This window comes from Strix aluco, chromosome 6, assembly GCF_031877795.1.
Source record: "Strix aluco isolate bStrAlu1 chromosome 6, bStrAlu1.hap1, whole genome shotgun sequence".
Classification (NCBI taxonomy): Eukaryota; Metazoa; Chordata; class Aves; order Strigiformes; family Strigidae; genus Strix; species Strix aluco.
The window spans coordinates 26596371-26615663 of record NC_133936.1 but is presented as its reverse complement, the minus strand read 5'-3'; the positions used below and the strand labels follow the sequence as shown (position 1 = coordinate 26615663).

At 37.5% G+C, this 19293-nt stretch overlaps 1 protein-coding gene across 1 annotated transcript in view; it reads left to right on the top strand.

The window, feature by feature from the left end:
- TTN (titin) overlaps nt 1-19293 on the top strand; it is a 242809-nt gene that overhangs the window by 155890 nt on the left and 67626 nt on the right. Inside the window, exons 190-230 of the mRNA XM_074829250.1 lie at nt 35-313; nt 420-828; nt 927-1051; nt 1146-1412; nt 2038-2307; nt 2408-2710; nt 2830-3132; nt 3486-3673; nt 3758-3872; nt 4441-4725; nt 5016-5167; nt 5301-5448; nt 5575-5752; nt 5848-5969; nt 6068-6355; nt 6447-6743; nt 6861-7047; nt 7632-7747; nt 7846-8145; nt 8386-8685; nt 8783-8888; nt 9995-10191; nt 10279-10584; nt 10677-10955; nt 11394-11693; nt 11796-12098; nt 12192-12566; nt 12665-12967; nt 13435-13734; nt 13823-14119; nt 14220-14504; nt 14595-14888; nt 15280-15579; nt 15686-15994; nt 16085-16275; nt 16745-17174; nt 17671-17979; nt 18392-18540; nt 18632-18664; nt 18764-18893; nt 18993-19292. Of these exons, the coding sequence (XP_074685351.1) occupies nt 35-313; nt 420-828; nt 927-1051; nt 1146-1412; nt 2038-2307; nt 2408-2710; nt 2830-3132; nt 3486-3673; nt 3758-3872; nt 4441-4725; nt 5016-5167; nt 5301-5448; nt 5575-5752; nt 5848-5969; nt 6068-6355; nt 6447-6743; nt 6861-7047; nt 7632-7747; nt 7846-8145; nt 8386-8685; nt 8783-8888; nt 9995-10191; nt 10279-10584; nt 10677-10955; nt 11394-11693; nt 11796-12098; nt 12192-12566; nt 12665-12967; nt 13435-13734; nt 13823-14119; nt 14220-14504; nt 14595-14888; nt 15280-15579; nt 15686-15994; nt 16085-16275; nt 16745-17174; nt 17671-17979; nt 18392-18540; nt 18632-18664; nt 18764-18893; nt 18993-19292 (10128 nt within the window). The remainder of the gene's footprint in view (nt 1-34; nt 314-419; nt 829-926; nt 1052-1145; nt 1413-2037; nt 2308-2407; nt 2711-2829; nt 3133-3485; nt 3674-3757; nt 3873-4440; nt 4726-5015; nt 5168-5300; nt 5449-5574; nt 5753-5847; nt 5970-6067; nt 6356-6446; nt 6744-6860; nt 7048-7631; nt 7748-7845; nt 8146-8385; nt 8686-8782; nt 8889-9994; nt 10192-10278; nt 10585-10676; nt 10956-11393; nt 11694-11795; nt 12099-12191; nt 12567-12664; nt 12968-13434; nt 13735-13822; nt 14120-14219; nt 14505-14594; nt 14889-15279; nt 15580-15685; nt 15995-16084; nt 16276-16744; nt 17175-17670; nt 17980-18391; nt 18541-18631; nt 18665-18763; nt 18894-18992; nt 19293) is intronic.

The window sequence follows — 19293 nt, the reverse complement described above, 5'->3', positions numbered from 1 at the left end:
TTATGTCCTATTTCTTCTATTTTCTCAATTTCAGAAAAACTCAGGATTATAACTCCCCTTAAGGACCAAGAAGTTAATGAGGGTCAAGAAATTATCTTCAACTGTGAAGTCAATAAAGAAGGTGCCAAAGAGAAGTGGTACAAAAATGATGAGGCAATATTTGATAGTGCAAAATACATTATTGTCCAGAAGGATTTAGTTTACACTCTCCGAATTAGAGACGCACAGTTGAAAGATCAAGCTACCTATACCATCTCACTGTCAAACAAGAGAGGTGAACGTGCCAAAAGTTCTGCTGCCTTAACAGTATTAGGTAAATAACTTACACTGTATTAAAATTATGTCATCATCTTGCATTCAATTTCACAGCAGGATCATGAGGATGTAGATTAATCAGTTTGGGGTTTTTATCTTAACAGAGGAGGATCTCAGAATTATTGAGCCCCTTGAAGACATTGAGACCATGGAAAAGAAAACTGTCACATTCTGGTGCAAAGTGAATCGCCTTAATGCAACCCTCAAATGGACAAAGAATGGTGAAGAGATCACGTTCAACAAGCGCATTTTGTACAAAATTGATAAATACAAACACTCACTCATCATTAAAGACTGTGGGTTTGTAGATGAAGGTGAATACACTGTTACTGCTGGACAAGACAAATCTGTTGCAGAGCTTCTAATCACAGAAGCACCAGCAGACTTCATTGAACACCTCCGGGACCAGACTGTCACTGAATTTGATGATGCTGTCTTTACGTGCCAGCTTTCCAAAGAGAAAGCCAGTGTAAGATGGTACAGAAATGGAAGAGAAATCAAGGAAGGCAAGAAGTATGTAGATTTTATCGTGGTTATTAATATGCTAAACATTCTTGCTTTGTTGCTTTGTCTGGAAACTAAAATACTGCTTACTTTTCTCCCCCATAAAGATACCAGTTTGAAAAGGATGGAAATCTGCACAGATTAATCATAAAAGACTGTAGACTAGATGATGAGTGTGAATATTCCTGTGGAGTGGATGACAGGAAATCTAGGGCAAGACTTTTTGTTGAAGGTATGAGTAGATTGAATAGGATTTGTTTCTTCATTATTTAGTAATAATAGAAACAATACACAAATAATGCTAAATGAATTTACAATTATTTCAGAAATCCCTGTTGAGATCATCCGACCACCACAAGATATTTATGAAGCTCCTGGTGCAGATGTCATCTTCATGGCTGAATTGAACAAAGATGGTGTGGAGGTCAAGTGGTTGAGAAACAATATGATTATCGTCCAAGGTGACAAACATCAGATGATGAGTGAAGGAAAGGTCCACAGGCTGCAGGTGTGCGAGATAAAGCCCCGTGACCAAGGAGAATACAGATTTATTGCCAAAGATAAGGAAGCTAGAGCTAAACTTGAATTAGCTGGTAAGTTGCTTGCTTTGTGTTTCTTTTATAAAATCTTAGATTAGTGAATTAACTATTTAACTAAACTGATTTTTGTTCTTTCAAAGAGTTGAATTAAAATGCATACACAATCAGGCTGAAACAAGTGCAAGTTTGTTAAACTGTACGAATTATAATTCAGGCAACAAACATTTATTATTATTCCACACTGATCCAACTGTTGAGGAAAATATAGGTCACTTTTCAGTTTCTATACAAAAGAGCATGAATTGAGCTTAAAGGAAAGAGAATCTTTTCATTAGGTAACTTCAGATCTAAACGATGAAAATCATTTGGCCTACTCATTTCAGTCATATAAGACATTTAATTCCTAATGTGCCTATGTTACAGGATCATACCAATAAAATACATTAAATTAATGCTCAAAAAGCAACTCCCTCTTCCCTGATTTTATAGGAGGACACAGTACATACCAACCAGCCTGAGTTTCTTTCTGTGGAGCAATCCAATGAGTATATGAAGGATTTACTTACAATTAATGCAACAACTCCTTTTACTTTTCTATGTTAGCTTCTTTGCTGACTACACAAATATATCAATTTTTTTTAATATGTAGGTACTAACTTGTCACATTGATCTTCCTTAGCTGCACCTAGAATCAAGACTGGTGATCAAAACCTTGTGGTTGATGTTGGGAAGCCTCTGACTATGACTGTTCCATATGATGCCTACCCAAGAGCAGAAGCTGAATGGTTGAAAGGGGAAGAAAGTCTGCCCACAACAACTGTTGATACAACAACTGACTGCACTACCTTCAAAATTTATGAAGCGAAGAAATCAGATAAGGGAAGGTACAAGGTTATACTTCGAAACAAACATGGCCAGGCAGAAGCATTCATCAATGTAGAGGTGATTGGTAAGTACTCACATTATTAAAACCTTGCTTAATTTATTTAAGCCAGAGGAAAAAAACCAAAAAGATGCAATGCCCTAAAATATTGTCATATCTTTGTTAGATGTTCCGGGCCCAGTTAGAAACTTGGAAGTCACTGAAACTTATGATGGTGAAGTTGGCCTCGCCTGGCAAGAACCAGAAAGTGATGGTGGAAGTAAAATAATAGGCTACGTTGTTGAAAGACGTGATATCAAGCGTAAGACTTGGATTACGGTCACAGATCTTGCTGAAAATTGTGAATACATTGTTACTGGACTTCAAAAAGGAGGAGTTGAATACCTCTTCCGTGTTAGTGCACGGAACAGAGTGGGCACTGGTGAGCCAGTGGAAACAGAGAGACCTGTGGAAGCTAAGAGCAAATTTGGTGAGCAGAAGTTATGAAAAACTCAGTTTGATGTCAGTATAAGACAAGCAGTACAAACTCTAACAATAAGTAAAAACACATACATTGTCTTTCCTTTTTCTCCCTAAAATAAAATGCAGATGTTCCTGGTCCTCCTCAAAATGTAGAAGTTACTGATGTGAACAGGTTTGGAGCTACACTTACCTGGGAACCACCTGAGTATGATGGAGGATCCCCAATTACTGGCTACATTATTGAACTGCGTAACAGAGCTTCCATCAAATGGGAGCCAACTATGACCACTGGAGCTGATGAACTGTCAGCTGTCCTGACTGATGTTGTAGAAAATGAAGAATATTTCTTCAGAGTAAGAGCTCAAAACATGGTTGGAGTTGGCAAACCAAGTCCTGCTACACGTGCAGTAAAAATTATGGACCCAATCAGTAAGTATGCAAGCACTGATTGTGATTGCATTGTGAGATGGGGACATTTTGACTGTTTATATATTATGTGTGCAGGGCAGTTCAGCTGAGAAACATGTGCTGCAAATACCATGTACAATTATATTTTTCCTACTTTTGTCCTTCAAACATATCCGGAGTACCTTGCTATCATTTGGTTCAGTAAGAACTCCAAATAGTTTTGCTCTGAAATTAGGATCCAACCTCAGTTTTTAAAACTGGTTTATAAAAAGCTATGCAAAGGCTTTAAAGAGTACTTTAATGAATAGACAGCTGATATGCAGAACCATACTCCTTTTTCTGCTGCGAAAATGTATTTCTCAAATTATTTTCAGAGAGACCCAGTCCTCCCATTAACCTTGATCATTCAGATCAAACTAAGTCATCAGTGCAGCTCACATGGGAGCCTCCTCTCAAAGATGGAGGAAGTCCAATCTTAGGCTATATTGTTGAAAGGCAAGAAGAAGGAACAGACAAGTGGATTCGCTGTAACCCAAAACTAGTACCTGCTCTTACTTATAAGGTAAGATGTTCTGTTCATCCACAAAGTACTCAAAATGTGTGGATGACCTTTAATATAAGTTACTAAATTATTTGTGCTTTTTAGGTAACTGGATTGAAACCAGGATCCAGTTATTACTACAGAGTCTCAGCAGAAAATGCAGCTGGTGTGTCTGACCCAGCGGAGGCTATTGGACCACTAACTGCAGATGATACTTTTGGTAAGCCATATGCTATTTATTAAAGATAATTAATTGGATAAGACACACAATTAAAGTGTATCTTGTGAGTAATATGTATATTTTTCACTAGATAACTGTGATGTCAACTAGTATAAAGAGCCTTAGACTGTTGAGATTCTGAGCTATTTCTCCTCCATTACGAATTCTGAAGATAATTAGCTCTACTATTAGGGAGATACCTATTAGGTTGCCTGAAGAACAAGGCATGACCTTTTGTCTCCTGACCTAGTTTTGTGGAAGGTGGGAGGTAACAGAAGGAGAGAAAGGCAAAGGCAAAAAAGACAAAAATCAAAACAATACAAAGTTTTTGTATTAAAGGGTAAATTAGATCTCCTACTTGATAATGCTAAACTGTCTTATCATCTCGCTTATTTCTAAAAAAACTTTTAGCCAGGAGAGGTAGGGAGTGATAACTCACAGCTAGAGAGAGACAGCTCCAACCTGCAGGCTGACATACAGTCAGAATCAGCCTCTCAACACAGCTATTATTAGCTATATTCAGAGCATCTGAAATTACTTCATCAAATCCATTTTCCATTTTTTCCAGTTGGACCTACAATGGACCTAAGTGCTTTTAAAGATGGGCTGGAAGTTATTGTTCCAGAGCCAATCAAGATCCGTGTTCCTATCACTGGCTACCCTGTGCCAACTGCCACATGGTCTTTTGGTGACCAAGTCTTAGAAGAGGGTGATCGTGTAACAATGAAGACGACTGCCTCCTTTGCAGAACTAGTAATTACTCCAAGTGAACGTCCAGACAAGGGAATTTATTCCTTAACATTAGAAAACCCTGTGTCATCTGTTTCAGGAGAAATTAATGTTAATGTCATTGGTAAGTGGATATGTATATGTTCTAGCAATAACATTCTATATTTGCCTTGCTAAAATCTAATTAGGGTAATAATGTGAAATCACACAACTTTTGGTAAACCAAGAATATTAAAATATAACTAAAAACTAGAAATCCATCCTCCAGAATAACTCTTTTCTGGTTTTAAATATCCAACTTTGCTGTTTAAGGAAGAATGACTAAGAAATGTAAATCTGGCAGATAGATTACATAAGAGATCATCTGTCAAACTCCGATTACAAAGTAATGAAGACAATTTCTGTGATTTCTAGCTCGTCCAAGTGCACCAAGAGAACTTAAAGTTTTAGACATAATCAAGAACACAGTGCAGCTGTCATGGGAACCTCCAGAAGATGATGGTGGAAGTCCAGTTACCGGCTATATAATTGAAAAACGTGAAGTAAGCCGGAAAACATGGAACAAAGTAAGTTCATTCTTATTTCAAATTCTTTTTATTATACTGTTTCCGCATGTGCTACTGAATTTTGTGTCTTATTTTGGTAATTGCTCTTTGGAAATAAATTTTAGAAATACATTGAAGCCTTCCTTCTCTTTAGGTTATGGATCATGTTGTTGACCAAGAATTCACTGTACCTGACCTCATCCAAGGAAAAGAATATTTATTCAGAGTTTCTGCATGCAATAAATGTGGCCCAGGAGAACCTGCATATATTGATGAACCTGTAAATATGTCAGCACCAGCAAGTGAGTCAACTGTTTCACATTGTTGCTGATACTGTGTTTCTGAAATCATGCTGATTTTCTTCAAAATAAGATGTAAAAAAAAATCTTCCTTAGACTGGTTTCTAAGACCCTGTATGTTTTTAATAGCGGTGCCTGATCCACCAGAGAATGTTAAATGGAGAAATCCGACATCAAAAGGAATCTTCCTCACCTGGGAGCCTCCCAAATATGATGGTGGTGCCCGCATTAAAGGTTATCTGGTAGAAAAATCCCAACGTGGCACAGACAAGTGGGAGATATGTGGGGAGCCTGTTGTTGAAACAAAGTAAGTAAATTAACATCAGAATGTATAAACCTTCAACTAACTATGCCATCCTCACCACTTTAAATATCTGAATGTTTTTTTTTTTTAACAAACAGAATGGAAGTTACAAAACTCAAGGAAGGAGAGTGGTATGCATATCGGGTTAAAGCTTTGAATAGAATAGGAGCTAGCAAGCCAAGTAAGCCAACAGATGATATTCAGGCCATTGATGCAAAAGGTAATTACTTCAATCACTGAGTTACAATAGCCACTTTATTTTTATCAGTCTCTGAAATAGTGTTTCTCTAACAATGTTTTTATTCTCTCCTAAATCAGAGGCTCCAGAAATTTTCTTAGATGTGAAACTTCTTGCTGGACTTACTGTGAAAGCTGGAACTAAAATTGAGCTGCCAGCTAAAGTAACTGGAAAGCCTGAGCCTCAGGTTACTTGGACCAAGGCTGACAAAATTTTAAGACCTGACGACAGAATCACCATTGAAACCAAACCTAATCATTCTACAGTCACTATTACAGACAGTAAGAGGAGTGACAGTGGAACCTATATTATAGAAGCTGTAAATTCCAGTGGACGTGCTACTGCTGTTGTTGAAGTTAATGTTCTTGGTATGCGTATTTTATGTGTATAAAAATCATTAGTAGTAACATAATGAGGTATGCGAGCAAAAGATTAACATTCACATCTTGTCCTCTACAGATAAACCTGGCCCACCAGCTGCATTTGATGTATCAGAAATCACAAATGAATCCTGCCTTCTGACATGGAATCCTCCACGAGATGATGGGGGTTCTAAAATTACCAACTATGTCCTTGAGAAAAGAGCTACAGATAGTGAAATATGGCACAAGTTGTCATCAACTATTAAGGATACAAAATTCAGAGCTACCAATTTAACTCCTCATAAAGAATATGTGTTCCGAGTCAGTGCTGAGAACATGTATGGTATCGGGGAACCAGCACAGTGTAGCCCCATCATTGCAAAATATTCATTTGGTTAGTTAATTCAATTAATGTTAAATTTTTACAATATCTTAACAAAGAAAAAGAAAACATATATGTGATGGTTCTGTTTTTTGTTTTCTTTTTTTCAAAATTTATTCATTTATACAGATCCACCAGGCCCTCCAACAGGTCTCAAGCCTACAGAGGTCACTAAAGACTCCGTGACCTTAACATGGAATGAACCAGATGAAGATGGTGGCAGCCCCATAACTGGCTATTGGGTTGAAAGATATGATCCTGAGCAGGATAAATGGATAAAATGCAATAAAATGCCGGTGAAAGATACGACATTCAAGTAAGACTTTAGTCAGTTTAGTCTGAAATAGGTCACAGAGACATAAAAATGTGACAGTAGCCTTTTAAACAAGTCTTACATTGTTCTTACTCTTTTTACCTTGCTTCCATAACTTTAGATCTAACTAACATTGGGTGGTATACTTTTTTTGATAATTAGTTTTAAAGAAGAATGCCTTTACAGAAGAGTGAATCATCTCTTTTTTTTTTTAATGTTATGCTTAATAAATTCTGTGCAATATAATTATTCATAAGACATTATAAAATAGCAGACATAGCCATCTCAAGTATCAATTTGCAAAAACTCTGGAATTTTTGTCTCCTGATACTTGTATTAACAAACAACCATGGAACATGGGAAAATGCAAAAGGTCTCTCAAAATACTACTTTCTGTATCATGGTGCACCATTTTACTGTGGACTATATACCTATTTTGTTCACCATTTCCTAAAACATCATTAGCAGTAATTTGGGTATTTTCAGATTGTCCAAGTAAACTGTAGTGCGAAGAGTAGAGAGAATAATGTTTTAGGCATGAGTTAATGTGTAGAATTCATTTAATCAAACTTAATTTTTATTTCCAGAGTTAAAGGTCTTACAAATAAGAAGAAATATAAGTTCCGTGTCTTGGCAGAGAATCTTGCAGGACCTGGAAAACCAAGCAAGGAAACAGAGCCAATCCTAGTGAAAGACCCAATTGGTACAATAAACACAATTTTAATGGTTCAGCAGTTTAATTAACAACAACAAAAAATTGTTTGTTTTCAATTACATAATTAATATTGCACTCCTGTCTAGATCCACCATGGCCTCCTGGAAAACCAACTGTGAAAGATGTTGGCAAGACGTCATTATTCCTGAACTGGACAAAGCCAGAACATGATGGAGGGGCAAAGATTGAATCTTATGTCATTGAACTACTAAAGACCGGAACAGATGAGTGGGTGAGAGTAGCTGAAGGAGTTCCCACAACTGAACACTTCCTCAAAGGGCTTATGGAGAAACAAGAATATTCATTCCGTGTAAGAGCTGTGAACAAGGCTGGCGAGAGTGAGCCCAGTGAACCCAGTGACCCTGTGCTCTGCAAGGAGAGGCTCTGTGAGTATAGTTTCAGAATGTGCTGCTACTGCAAGTACACTGTCTCTGTCTTTAAAAAAGCCCCATGTCTGGCTATCTCTGTAGTTACCAAGTGAACTCTTGGAAGGCTTATGAAATAATAAAATCTGCCCTGCTTCAGCTAAGAAAATAGAAAGTTTTAATAGTTTTGGTGTATTCCCTGTCTTCCAAGATCTTTGATGGGAATTAGGGCTTATTTTACCTTCTTTTTATATTTTACAGATCCTCCTTCACCACCTCGGTGGCTTGAGGTTATTAATATTACTAAAAACACAGCAGATCTTAAATGGACAGTACCAGAAAAAGATGGGGGTTCCCCAATTACCAACTACATTGTTGAAAAGAGAGATGTAAGGCGAAAAGGCTGGCAGACAGTTGATACAACAGTGAAAGATACCAAGTACACAGTGAGCCCACTGACGGAAGGCTCATTGTATGTGTTCCGTGTGGCTGCTGAAAATGCCATTGGACAGAGTGATTATTGTGAAATTGAAGATTCGGTGCTTGCTAAAGATACTTTCAGTAAGTTTCAGATTTGCTTACTGAGTGACCAGTAGAAACAGCTCACGTGTAATATAATGGATTCCTATTCTTCTAATGTGTGTATTTTTTTCTTTAGCAACCCCTGGGCCTCCATATGCTCTTACAATAGTTGAAGTGACAAAAGGCCATGTTGATTTGAAATGGGAACCACCTAAGAATGATGGTGGCAGACCGATTCAAAGGTAAGGTCATTTTAAGTTTGTATAGTGTTTCCTGTAGATTAAGATCTTTTCATGAATGAAGACATTTCTCTCAAAATGTTTACATTTTGAATTGACACCTTTCATATGAAAAAGAGGTGGATGGATGTAAAAAAAAAAAAAGCCACATGGTCAAAGTAATCAAGTGTTTGGTTTTAAAATGTGGAAATTATGCAAATATGAATCACCTAATGTGCCTGAAAAATGAATGTGTGTCAACATCCTCAAAAAAGCATCTAATCAAATCAGATTAAATTGAAGTATATATAAAATATTAAAAATTTAATGCAACCGTAGTCTCCAGTGCCTCCAGAGCTGTAGCCACTTAGACCCATCTACCAAGTAATATTCTTATATTTTCCTTCTGACTTACTTTCTCATTCAAACTGTATACACTCAGCTAAGATGAAGCCTCATCTCTTTTCTGTTCATTCGCTTCTTTATTACACTTTTCAAACAGACAGTTTTACTCCTTTGGGTTGCTTCTAACTTGTCCTTTTCTTTGGTTTCTAAAGTATCTGTCCTCTGAAATTCACCTTGAATGCCAGTTAGATTTTTCCTCTTTATATTTTCACTTTTCCTCTCCTTCCCAATCACAGTAAGCAGATCTTAAACAAACTGACAACTACAGAGGTCTGCCTGAAGCAACATGTCACTTTATTTGCATTACTTTCCCATAGCCTACCATAGGCATAATTTTGACAGCTGAGTAACTCACAGATAACATCTACAAACATTCTCAGTGGACTAACCACTGAGATCCAAACTAGCAAGGATACAAGCATAGCATGGAAGTTCTTTTACCTCTACAGCTCTCTAAAACCTGAGAACACAGCAGAAATTCAGGAATTGGCTTTCAGAATTGGGTCTGTCAGTAATGTCAGCCCCGTTACGTCCAAGACCTACCAGGACTACCAGGATTAAGTGGCTGATGTGTGAAGTAAATTTCATTAAATCTGTCACCCCTGACTTTCTCTACTTTTCCATTGGCCAAACTATGCTAATCTCTCTTTATCTGTTTTATTGAGCAAGGAGTCTGAAGTGTTCATATTTCAAGTGCCTAATAGTATTTTCCCCTATTTATTCAGATATGTTATTGAAAAGAAAGAAAAACTAGCCACTCGCTGGGTAAAAGCTGGCAAGACAGCTGGTCCAGACTGCAATTTCAGAGTGACTGATGTCATTGAAGGTACAGATGTACAGTTCCAGGTTCGTGCAGAAAATGAAGCAGGCTGTGGTCATCCCAGTGAACCAACTGACCTTATTCATATTGAAGATCCCATAAGTAAGTAATAGTATAATATACAGTGTATGGATTTGTAGAACAGATGTTCTGGGATAAAAATGACACAATTCGTTACCATTTCTGCAGGTCCTCCTTCACCTCCTCAGGATTTGCATGTCACAGATGCAGGTCGAAAACACATTTGTATTGCATGGAAACCACCTGAGAAGAATGGTGGAAGCCCGATTATTGGGTATAATGTTGAGATGTGCGAAGCAGGAACAGAAAAGTGGATGCGAATCAATTCCCGTCCAATAAAAGATTTAAAATGTAAAGTGGAGGAAGGTGTTGTTCCAGACAAGGAATATGTGCTTAGAGTCAGAGCTGTCAATGCTGTTGGAGCTAGTGAGCCATCAGACATCTCAGAAAAAGTTGTTGCCAAGGACCCAGACTGTAAGAATAAATTCTTTCTTTTTCAGATCTGCACAACTGAAAAAAGAATGGTGTTTGGCAACTTTCTGGTAATATTATACTTACTTTTACAGGTAATCCAACCATTGATCTAAAAACTCGTGACATTGTTGTTGTTAAAGGACAGAAATTACGTATCCCTATACCCTTCAGAGCTGTTCCATCCCCAACTATAACATGGCACAAAGATGGCAAAGAGTTGAAAGCTGGTGACAGAACAACAATGAAGAGTGACTACACCTCTGCATTGCTCGAAGTCATAGACAGTGTTCATGCTGATGCTGGTGTTTATACTATCACACTGGAGAACAAACTGGCATCAACAACTGGCTCAGTCAATGTCAAAGTCATAGGTAAATAAGCTTCTTCCATGCTGAGAAATACACTTATCCTCACTTGAGCCCTGCAGCTGACAGAAGAAAGGACTAGAAAAATCCCTTTTCTGCCATGTGGAGGAATCACTTCAACTCAGACACATGTAGATTGCCGTAAAGGCATTAATGTTACAAAATCCCACAAAAAAAAACCACTTTACCCCAATTGGTCTAACTAGTCAATGGCTGCTCAAAGCCTGATTATTATGAATAGTCACCATAAATATAAAAAACCCTATAAAACTTCTGAATATTTTTTCACCTTTAGGAACATATATTCCTATATATATGCTGTGTAGCCAACATTTGTGGTTTTGGTCTGCTTTCTACAAAGAAATGCAATATAATTTCATATTTGTAGGAATACAGTTTCCCATCTATTTAGTTAACTAATTTTGTTATTCTTATTTACAACAGGTCCACCTGGACAGTGTAAAGACATTAAGGCAAGCGAAGTAACAAAGAATTCTTGCAAAGTATCCTGGGAACCTCCAGACTTTGATGGTGGTACTCCTATTCTGCATTATGTTCTGGAACGCAGAGAAGCTGGTCGTAGAACATATATCCCAGTCATGTCTGGTGAAAATAAGCTTTCATGGCAAGTCAAAGATCTTATCCCAAACAGTGAATATTACTTCCGTGTTAAAGCTGTCAATAAGATTGGAGGAGGTGAATATCTTGAACTAAGAAACCCAATCATTGCAGAAGACCCAAAACGTAAGCAGTTTTTGCTACTAATTAATCTAGTAAGTTGAATTTTAACCAAAATCTTCATACTTTCTTTTCTCATATGATCCCTCTTTTGCTACTCTTTCACAGAGCCTCCAGATCCTCCTGTTGACCTTGAGGTCCATAATCCAACATCAAAATCAGTAACACTTACATGGAAACCACCCCTGTTTGATGGTGGAAGCAAGATTATGGGCTACATAATAGAAAAGCTCGCTAAGGGCAAGGAGAGGTGGGAGAGATGCAATGACTATCTTGTACCTCTGTTAACTTATCCAGTTAAAGGTCTTGAGGAAGGAAAGGAATATCAGTTTCGTGTTCGTGCGGAGAATGCTGCTGGCATCAGTGAGCCTTCTCGGATTACTCCTTTTGTGAAAGCTGTGGATCCTATTGGTATGAATTGCTTATTTGATTTTAGTAATTGCCATACATTCTCAAACATGTTGGAAGATTCTACTCTCCATTTATCATTCTGTGTTATTACAGAGGCTCCAAAAGTCTTCCTGGCTGCAAACCTACAGTCTGGCCTTGAGGTGAAGAGAGGTGATGAGATCATACTTGAGGCACATATTTCAGGGTCACCATATCCATCTATCACTTGGCTGAGGAATGATGAAGTTGTCAGACCAGAGGAAATCAAAAAGAGAGTAACAACATATACAAGGAAGAAGAAGGGTGAAGTTGAGGAAGAGAAGCCTTTCCAGCTTTCACTGCCAGAACGTATGAGTATTGACAACCATAAAGAAGGAGAGTCTGTACTATCAGTTCGTGACTCCATCAGAGCTGACCATGGCACATTTACAATTAAAGTAGAAAATGATCATGGTGTTGCAAAAGCTTCATGTGAAGTCAATGTGTTAGGTATGTAATGAATGTCCTCAAAAACACCTAGTTGTTCAGAATGTTGGGTAAGAAGTGCACAAGATGAGTACTCATCATTTTTCTTGCTTTACTAACAGATATACCTGGGCCTCCAGTCAACTTTGTATTTGAAGATGTGAGGAAAAATTCTGTCATTTGCAAGTGGGAGCCTCCCCTTGATGATGGTGGAAGTGAAATCCTAAACTATGTACTGGAAAAGAAAGACAACACAAAAGCTGAAATGGGCTGGGTCACTGTCAGTGCAACACTCAGACATTGCAAATTCCATGTAACAAAACTGATTGAAGGAAAAGAATATCTCTTCCACGTATTTGCTGAAAATAGAGTTGGACCAGGGCCACCATGTGTTTCAAAACCAATGATAGCAAAAGATCCTTTCTGTAAGTTTTTATTTTGAAATACGTTTTCAGAAAACCAGTGTAAAACTACACAGACTCTTAGAACACTCAGCTTCATCTATGTGAATGCTTCCCAGAGGAAACTTGAGGAATGCAATTATTATTTATTGGACATTTTAAACAATTGAAATAAAGGGAAATATTGAAAACATTCTAATTTCAATAATAAAGAAATAAGAATGCCAATCACTGTCATAAAACTTTATACTTAAAACACTCACCTGGATACTGACATTCTCTGTGTTCAATAGACTAATAGTTTTACCAAAAGAGAGAACCACTGCAAGTTTGACTACTATTGCAGTTAGGAATCAAAGTTTCTAAGAAAGAGTAGAAGAACCATAAATGACTTAAAATCAATCATTTCTCATATTCTAGTTCTCTCTTAGCTTTGAGTAAGCTCTGAAAAGACAGCAATGATGACAAAATTGCAATTTTTTTTTTTTCAGCTCCACCAGATCCACCTAATAAACCTGATGTGCAAGATGTTACCAGCAACAGTATGTTGGTTAAATGGAATGAACCAAAAGACAATGGCAGCCCTATCATAGGATATTGGATTGAAAAACGTGAAATTAATAGTACTCACTGGGCTCGAGTCAACAGAAACCTTGTGAATGCTCTGGAAATAAAAGTTGAAGGACTTCTGGAAGGATTAACCTACATCTTTAGAGTATGTGCTGAAAATGCAGCTGGCCCTGGTAAATTTAGTCCACCATCAGATCCAAAAACTGCACAGGACCCAATAAGTAAGTAGTTTAGCAGAAGCTAATAGCAGACAGGTGACAGAATAGGATTCATAGCCTTTAACTTTGATTTACACCTATTTATTTATAGTGCCACCCGGTCCACCGATCCCAAGGGTTGCTGATACAAGCTCAACTTCTATTGAGTTAGAATGGGAACCTCCTGCGTACAATGGTGGTGGAGATATCACTGGTTACCATGTATACAAACAACTGGTGGGAGTAAAAGAGTGGTCACGTTGCACAGAGAAACCCATTAAGGTTCGACAGTATACTGTTAAAGAAGTCAGAGAAGGTGCAGACTATAAACTCCGTGTTACTGCACTTAATGCAGCTGGTGAAGGACCACCCGGTGAAACTGAACCCACAACAGTCGCAGAACCTAAAGGTATTGCAATTGTATTATTTTCAAGAAATGTCCAGCTGCTTAAAACTTGTTGTTTTAATCTCTCCCTTGAACTAATGAACTGTTTGTTTCTCTTCTGCAGAGCCTCCCACTGTTGAGCTGGATGTTTCTGTCAAAGCAGGCATTCAGATCATGGCTGGGCAAACTATTAAAATTCCTGCTACTGTGACTGGACGTCCTACTCCCACCATTGCATGGACTGTGGAGGACGGTGAATTAGACAAAGATCGAGTTGTTATTGAAAATGTTGGCACAAAATCTGAGTTAACCATTAAGAATGCATTGAGAAAAGACCATGGAAGATACGTAATTACTGCTACCAACAGCAGTGGTTCCAAATCTGCAGGAACCAGAGTAGAAGTATTTGGTAAGACAATATTTTCTGAAATCAACTGAGCATTTCTTATGGTGAGATAATCTTTGGGCTTTATCCTACTTGTTTGATTTTGTTTTCCAGATGTTCCCGGGCCAGTCCTTGACCTAAAGCCAGTGGTCACAAACAGAAAGATGTGTTTGCTTAACTGGTCTGATCCTGAAGATGATGGTGGCAGTGATATCATTGGCTTCATTGTTGAACGGAAGGATGCCAAAATGCACACATGGAGACTAGCTATAGACACAGAGAGATCTAAATGTGATATTACAGGTCTAGTTGAAGGGCAGGAATATAAATTCCGTGTTAGCGCCAAGAACAAGTTTGGTACTGGTCCACCTGTTGAAGTAGGACCCATTCTTGCAGTTGATCCACTAGGTGAGATGACTAATGTTATGGGGTTTTAAAAACAATTTTTAATTATAGGTTGATAAACCAGTATTGTTGTGAGGATTGCTTTCTATACAGAAAGTGTATTTACTTTTCTACTACCTGGATAAGGCATCTGCCTTAAATTAATTACTTCAGTCAGATCTCTGAATCACTTCTGTAAAACTACTATGGTTCTTTATGTAGTGTTGTCTACTGAGACACTACTAGTTACATTTTTATCCATATACATGAGAAACTTTATACTATCCATGACCATACTCAGGTACTTTGCATACTAAAGCTATAGCTTTAAAAAGCCAGAGCTACTGTACTCATATGGTTAAAAATTCTCTATTTTTTTAATGCTTTTTTCATTATGATTTATCTGTGTTAACAGGTCCTCCAACAGCACCTGAGAGGTTCATGTACACAGAGAGGACAAAGTCAAGCATTACCCTTGATTGGAAGCCTCCGCGTAGTGATGGTGGCAGTCCTGTCTTAGGATATATTGTTGAGAAGAGGAGACATGATTCAAAAGACTATGAAAGAGTTAATGCAAGGCTCTGTCCAAAAACATCTCTTCTCGTTGAGAACCTTGATGAACTTCATATGTATGAATTCCGTGTCAAAGCTGTCAATGCTATAGGAGAAAGCGAACCATCATTGCCCCTAAATGTAGTTATACAAGATGATGAAGGTATATCTGCTTGAAAGAAATCCATACAAATATCTTCAGAACACTGCAAGGCAATTTCTTTGTTTCATCTCCATCCTTACTCTGTCATTTCTTTTCTTGTTTTCAGTACCTCCAACTGTTACATTACGCTTGGCTGTGAGAGGAGATACTATCAGAGTGAAGGCAGGAGAACCAGTTAACATTCCTGCTGATGTGACAGGTCTGCCAATGCCAAAGATTGAATGGGACAAGAATGAAGTTTTAATTGACCAAACATCCAGTGCACTTAAGATAACCAAGGAAGAAGTATCTAGAAGTGAGGCAAAAACTGAACTTGCTCTGCCTGCAGCAGTGAGGGATGATAAAGGCACTTACACTGTGAGAGCTTCCAATCGTCTTGGCACTGCATTCCGCAATGTGCATGTTGAAGTGTATGGTAAGGATGCGACATTTGAATAAAATGACAGCTAATAAAATGCTCTGCCTTTTTCTTAATTTAATTCTATGCTCCATTACTTCCATACAGATCGTCCTTCTCCACCAAGAAATCTTGCTGTTTTTGATATTAAAGCAGAATCATGCTATTTAACATGGGATGCACCTCTTGATAATGGTGGTAGTGAAATTACCCATTACATTATTGAGAAACGTGATGCTAGTAGGAAGAAATCAGAGTGGGAAGAAGTCTCCAAAAGTGCTGTTGAGAGAAGATTTGGGGTAATTTATAAAATATCTTTATGAATACATAAAAAATAATAGTGCACATCTAATGAAAACTGCTACTTGCATAGATACCTGTGCTCGTGCTCTATTTAGACTCAAGAATTACTGGATGAATGTTGCCCATCTATGTATGTGTGTTTTCCTCATGTGACAAAACAAAAGAAATTGTTCTCTTTTGCTACTTAATCTCAGCTGAGTTTAGAAGACATCTTCCTTTCCATTTCCCAGCATTATTGATAGCTTTGCCAACAGCAAAACCAAACATAATGACATTTTTATTTATGTTTGGTCCTATGCACATGAAGTAAGAATATCCCTAAGGCATTACATGCAGCTGTGTAATACATAAGCATAGGTATGTCAAAGAGATTCCAAGACAGAGTTTAAAGCGAAAACTGCTGCATAACTTCAAATAAGTTTATTCTGAAAGTAGCCAAGTATTGATTTAAATCTTATTTTTCAGGTATGGAATCTTGCAACAAATGAAAAATATCAATTTAGAGTCCGGGCTGTAAACAAATATGGAATAAGTGATGAATGCCTCTCAGAAAAAGTTGTTATTAAGGATCCCTATGGCCTTCCTGGACCTCCTGGAAAGCCAAAAATCTTAGATCGCACCAGATCATCAATGCTGGTGACGTGGGAGCCTCCTCTGAACGATGGTGGCAGCCCAATAACTGGTTATTGGCTGGAGAAGAGAGAGGTGGGAGGTGTCTACTGGTCACGTGTTAACAGGGCTCCAGTAACAAAACCATCAGTAAAAGGTCTACAGTACAATGTGCTTCGTTTGGCTGAAGGTGTTGAATACCAGTTCAGAGTTATGGCTGAAAATCTTGCTGGAATTGGTCCTCCAAGTGAACCATCAGATCCTGCCTTAGCAGCAGATCCCATATGTAAGTATATAATTTGTATGACTATTTTAAGGACTACATCACACCAGAACCAAAATGTGCTATTATTTATATTGATTTTAATGAAATTACTCCAATGCTTTGTTTTCTTTAAACCCAAAAGAATATATTGACACAAAGTAGTTTCCTGATACTCTGTTTTTCACTGTTTTAAAAATAATTAGCTTTAATTTAATTTTTTTACCTCTTTTATGAACCTTAAACTGTGATTACATCAATACAAACAGTGCCAGATAAACTTGAGTTCAGAATCAGATTTTTATATTATTTTCTTTATTGTTAGAGTTCAATCTTTATGCCTTGTACCTTAAGTATCTCTTAATAATATATGTAATATCTGTATGTATGTTCTAGCATTATACACTATGTATGACAGAAGAAAATAAAAATACTTGCATTCTTATAGAAACTATTCAGAAAAATATAGGCAGACACTAACTGTTAGGTAATTTTTACTTGCTTTTTTTTTTTTTACAAGTTGTGCCTGATCCACCATCTTGCCCAGAGGTCAAAGACAAAACCAAATCATCTGTAGCTCTTGCATGGAAGCCTCCACAAAAGGATGGTGGCAGTCCTATAAAGGGATATATTGTTGAAATGCAAGATGAAGGTAGTACTGACTGGAAGAAGGTGAATGAAGGAGACAAACTCTTTCCTACTTGTGAATGTGTTGTTCCCAACTTGAAAGAGCTCAGAAAATACCGATTTAGGGTGAAAGCTGTAAATGCTGCTGGAGAGTCAGAACCAAGTCCTGCAACATCAGACATACCTGTCCAAGATATTCTAGGTAAGTGTTCTGGGAATTAGTTTAGGTATTTATATCTAAATGCCACCTACTGCTGTGAATGTTCAAGCAGGATGCCAGGCAAGCCAAACTCAAACCAGAACAAACAATTATGCAAAAATATAACAAAAGATTAAAACACATTTTTTGAAAGTGACATAATGACCATTACCAGGGCAGGATCCACTGGAAAACTGATAAGCACCTACAGTTATACTAAGGAAATAATGTTTATTTTATGAAGAAATTACTATGACAAATTTTTCTATTCATATACTCCCCAGCTTCCTTTTTGCACACCCAACATTTCTCACATAAACATGCATTCTGCGTGTTGTGGGGGGTTTTAGCTCAATGCTGACAGAAATTTGCTTTCAGTATCTCTTAAAATGTATATATTTAAATATTTTTGCAGAGGAACCAGAAATCTTCCTTGATATTGGAGCACAGGATTTCCTCTCTTGTCGTGCTGGCACAACAATTAAAATTCCAGCTGTTATCAAGGGTCGTCCAGTTCCAAAAACATTTTGGGAGTTTGAAGGAAAAGCAAAGACAACAGCAAAGGTTAGTAAAAGAAAAAGCTTTTTTCTACATGTGTTTCTAGACATTTAAGCCTATCTCCTTTTATATTGACATTATTCCACTTTGTTTATAGGAGGGAGGTCATAGTGTACCTGAAGAAGCTCAGGTAAAGCAAACAATTTTTATAACTTTAGTATTGTTGCATTTTTCAAACATAAATATTTAAAGTTGATCTATAACTTCTCTTTTTTTCTATAATACACAGGTGGAAGCAACAGATACACGTTCAGTGATTATCATCCCTGAGTGCAACAGAAGTCATTCTGGACGATACAGTATTACAGCAAAGAACAAAGCAGGACAAAAAACTGTGCATATCAGAGTCAATGTGCTTGGTATGGCTTACACATGTTGAAGTATTCAAATACTAGATTTATTCTTATTTTTCTACATAATTATGTAAAATTGTTTCTATTGTGCTTTTACTTTAACAGATGTCCCAGGCCCACCAAAAGACCTAAAAGTAAGTGATATCACAAGAGGTAGTTGTAAACTTTCATGGAAGATGCCAGATGATGATGGTGGAGATAGAATCAGAGGCTATGTTATAGAGAAAAGAACTATTGATGGGAAGGCCTGGACTAAAGTCAATGCAAACTGTGGAAGTACATCCTTTGTTGTACCTGATCTCATATCTGGCCAAGAGTATTTCTTCCGAGTACGTGCAGAAAACCGTTTTGGTGTTGGCCCTCCTGCAGAAACCATCCAACGCACCACAGCCAGAGATCCAATCCG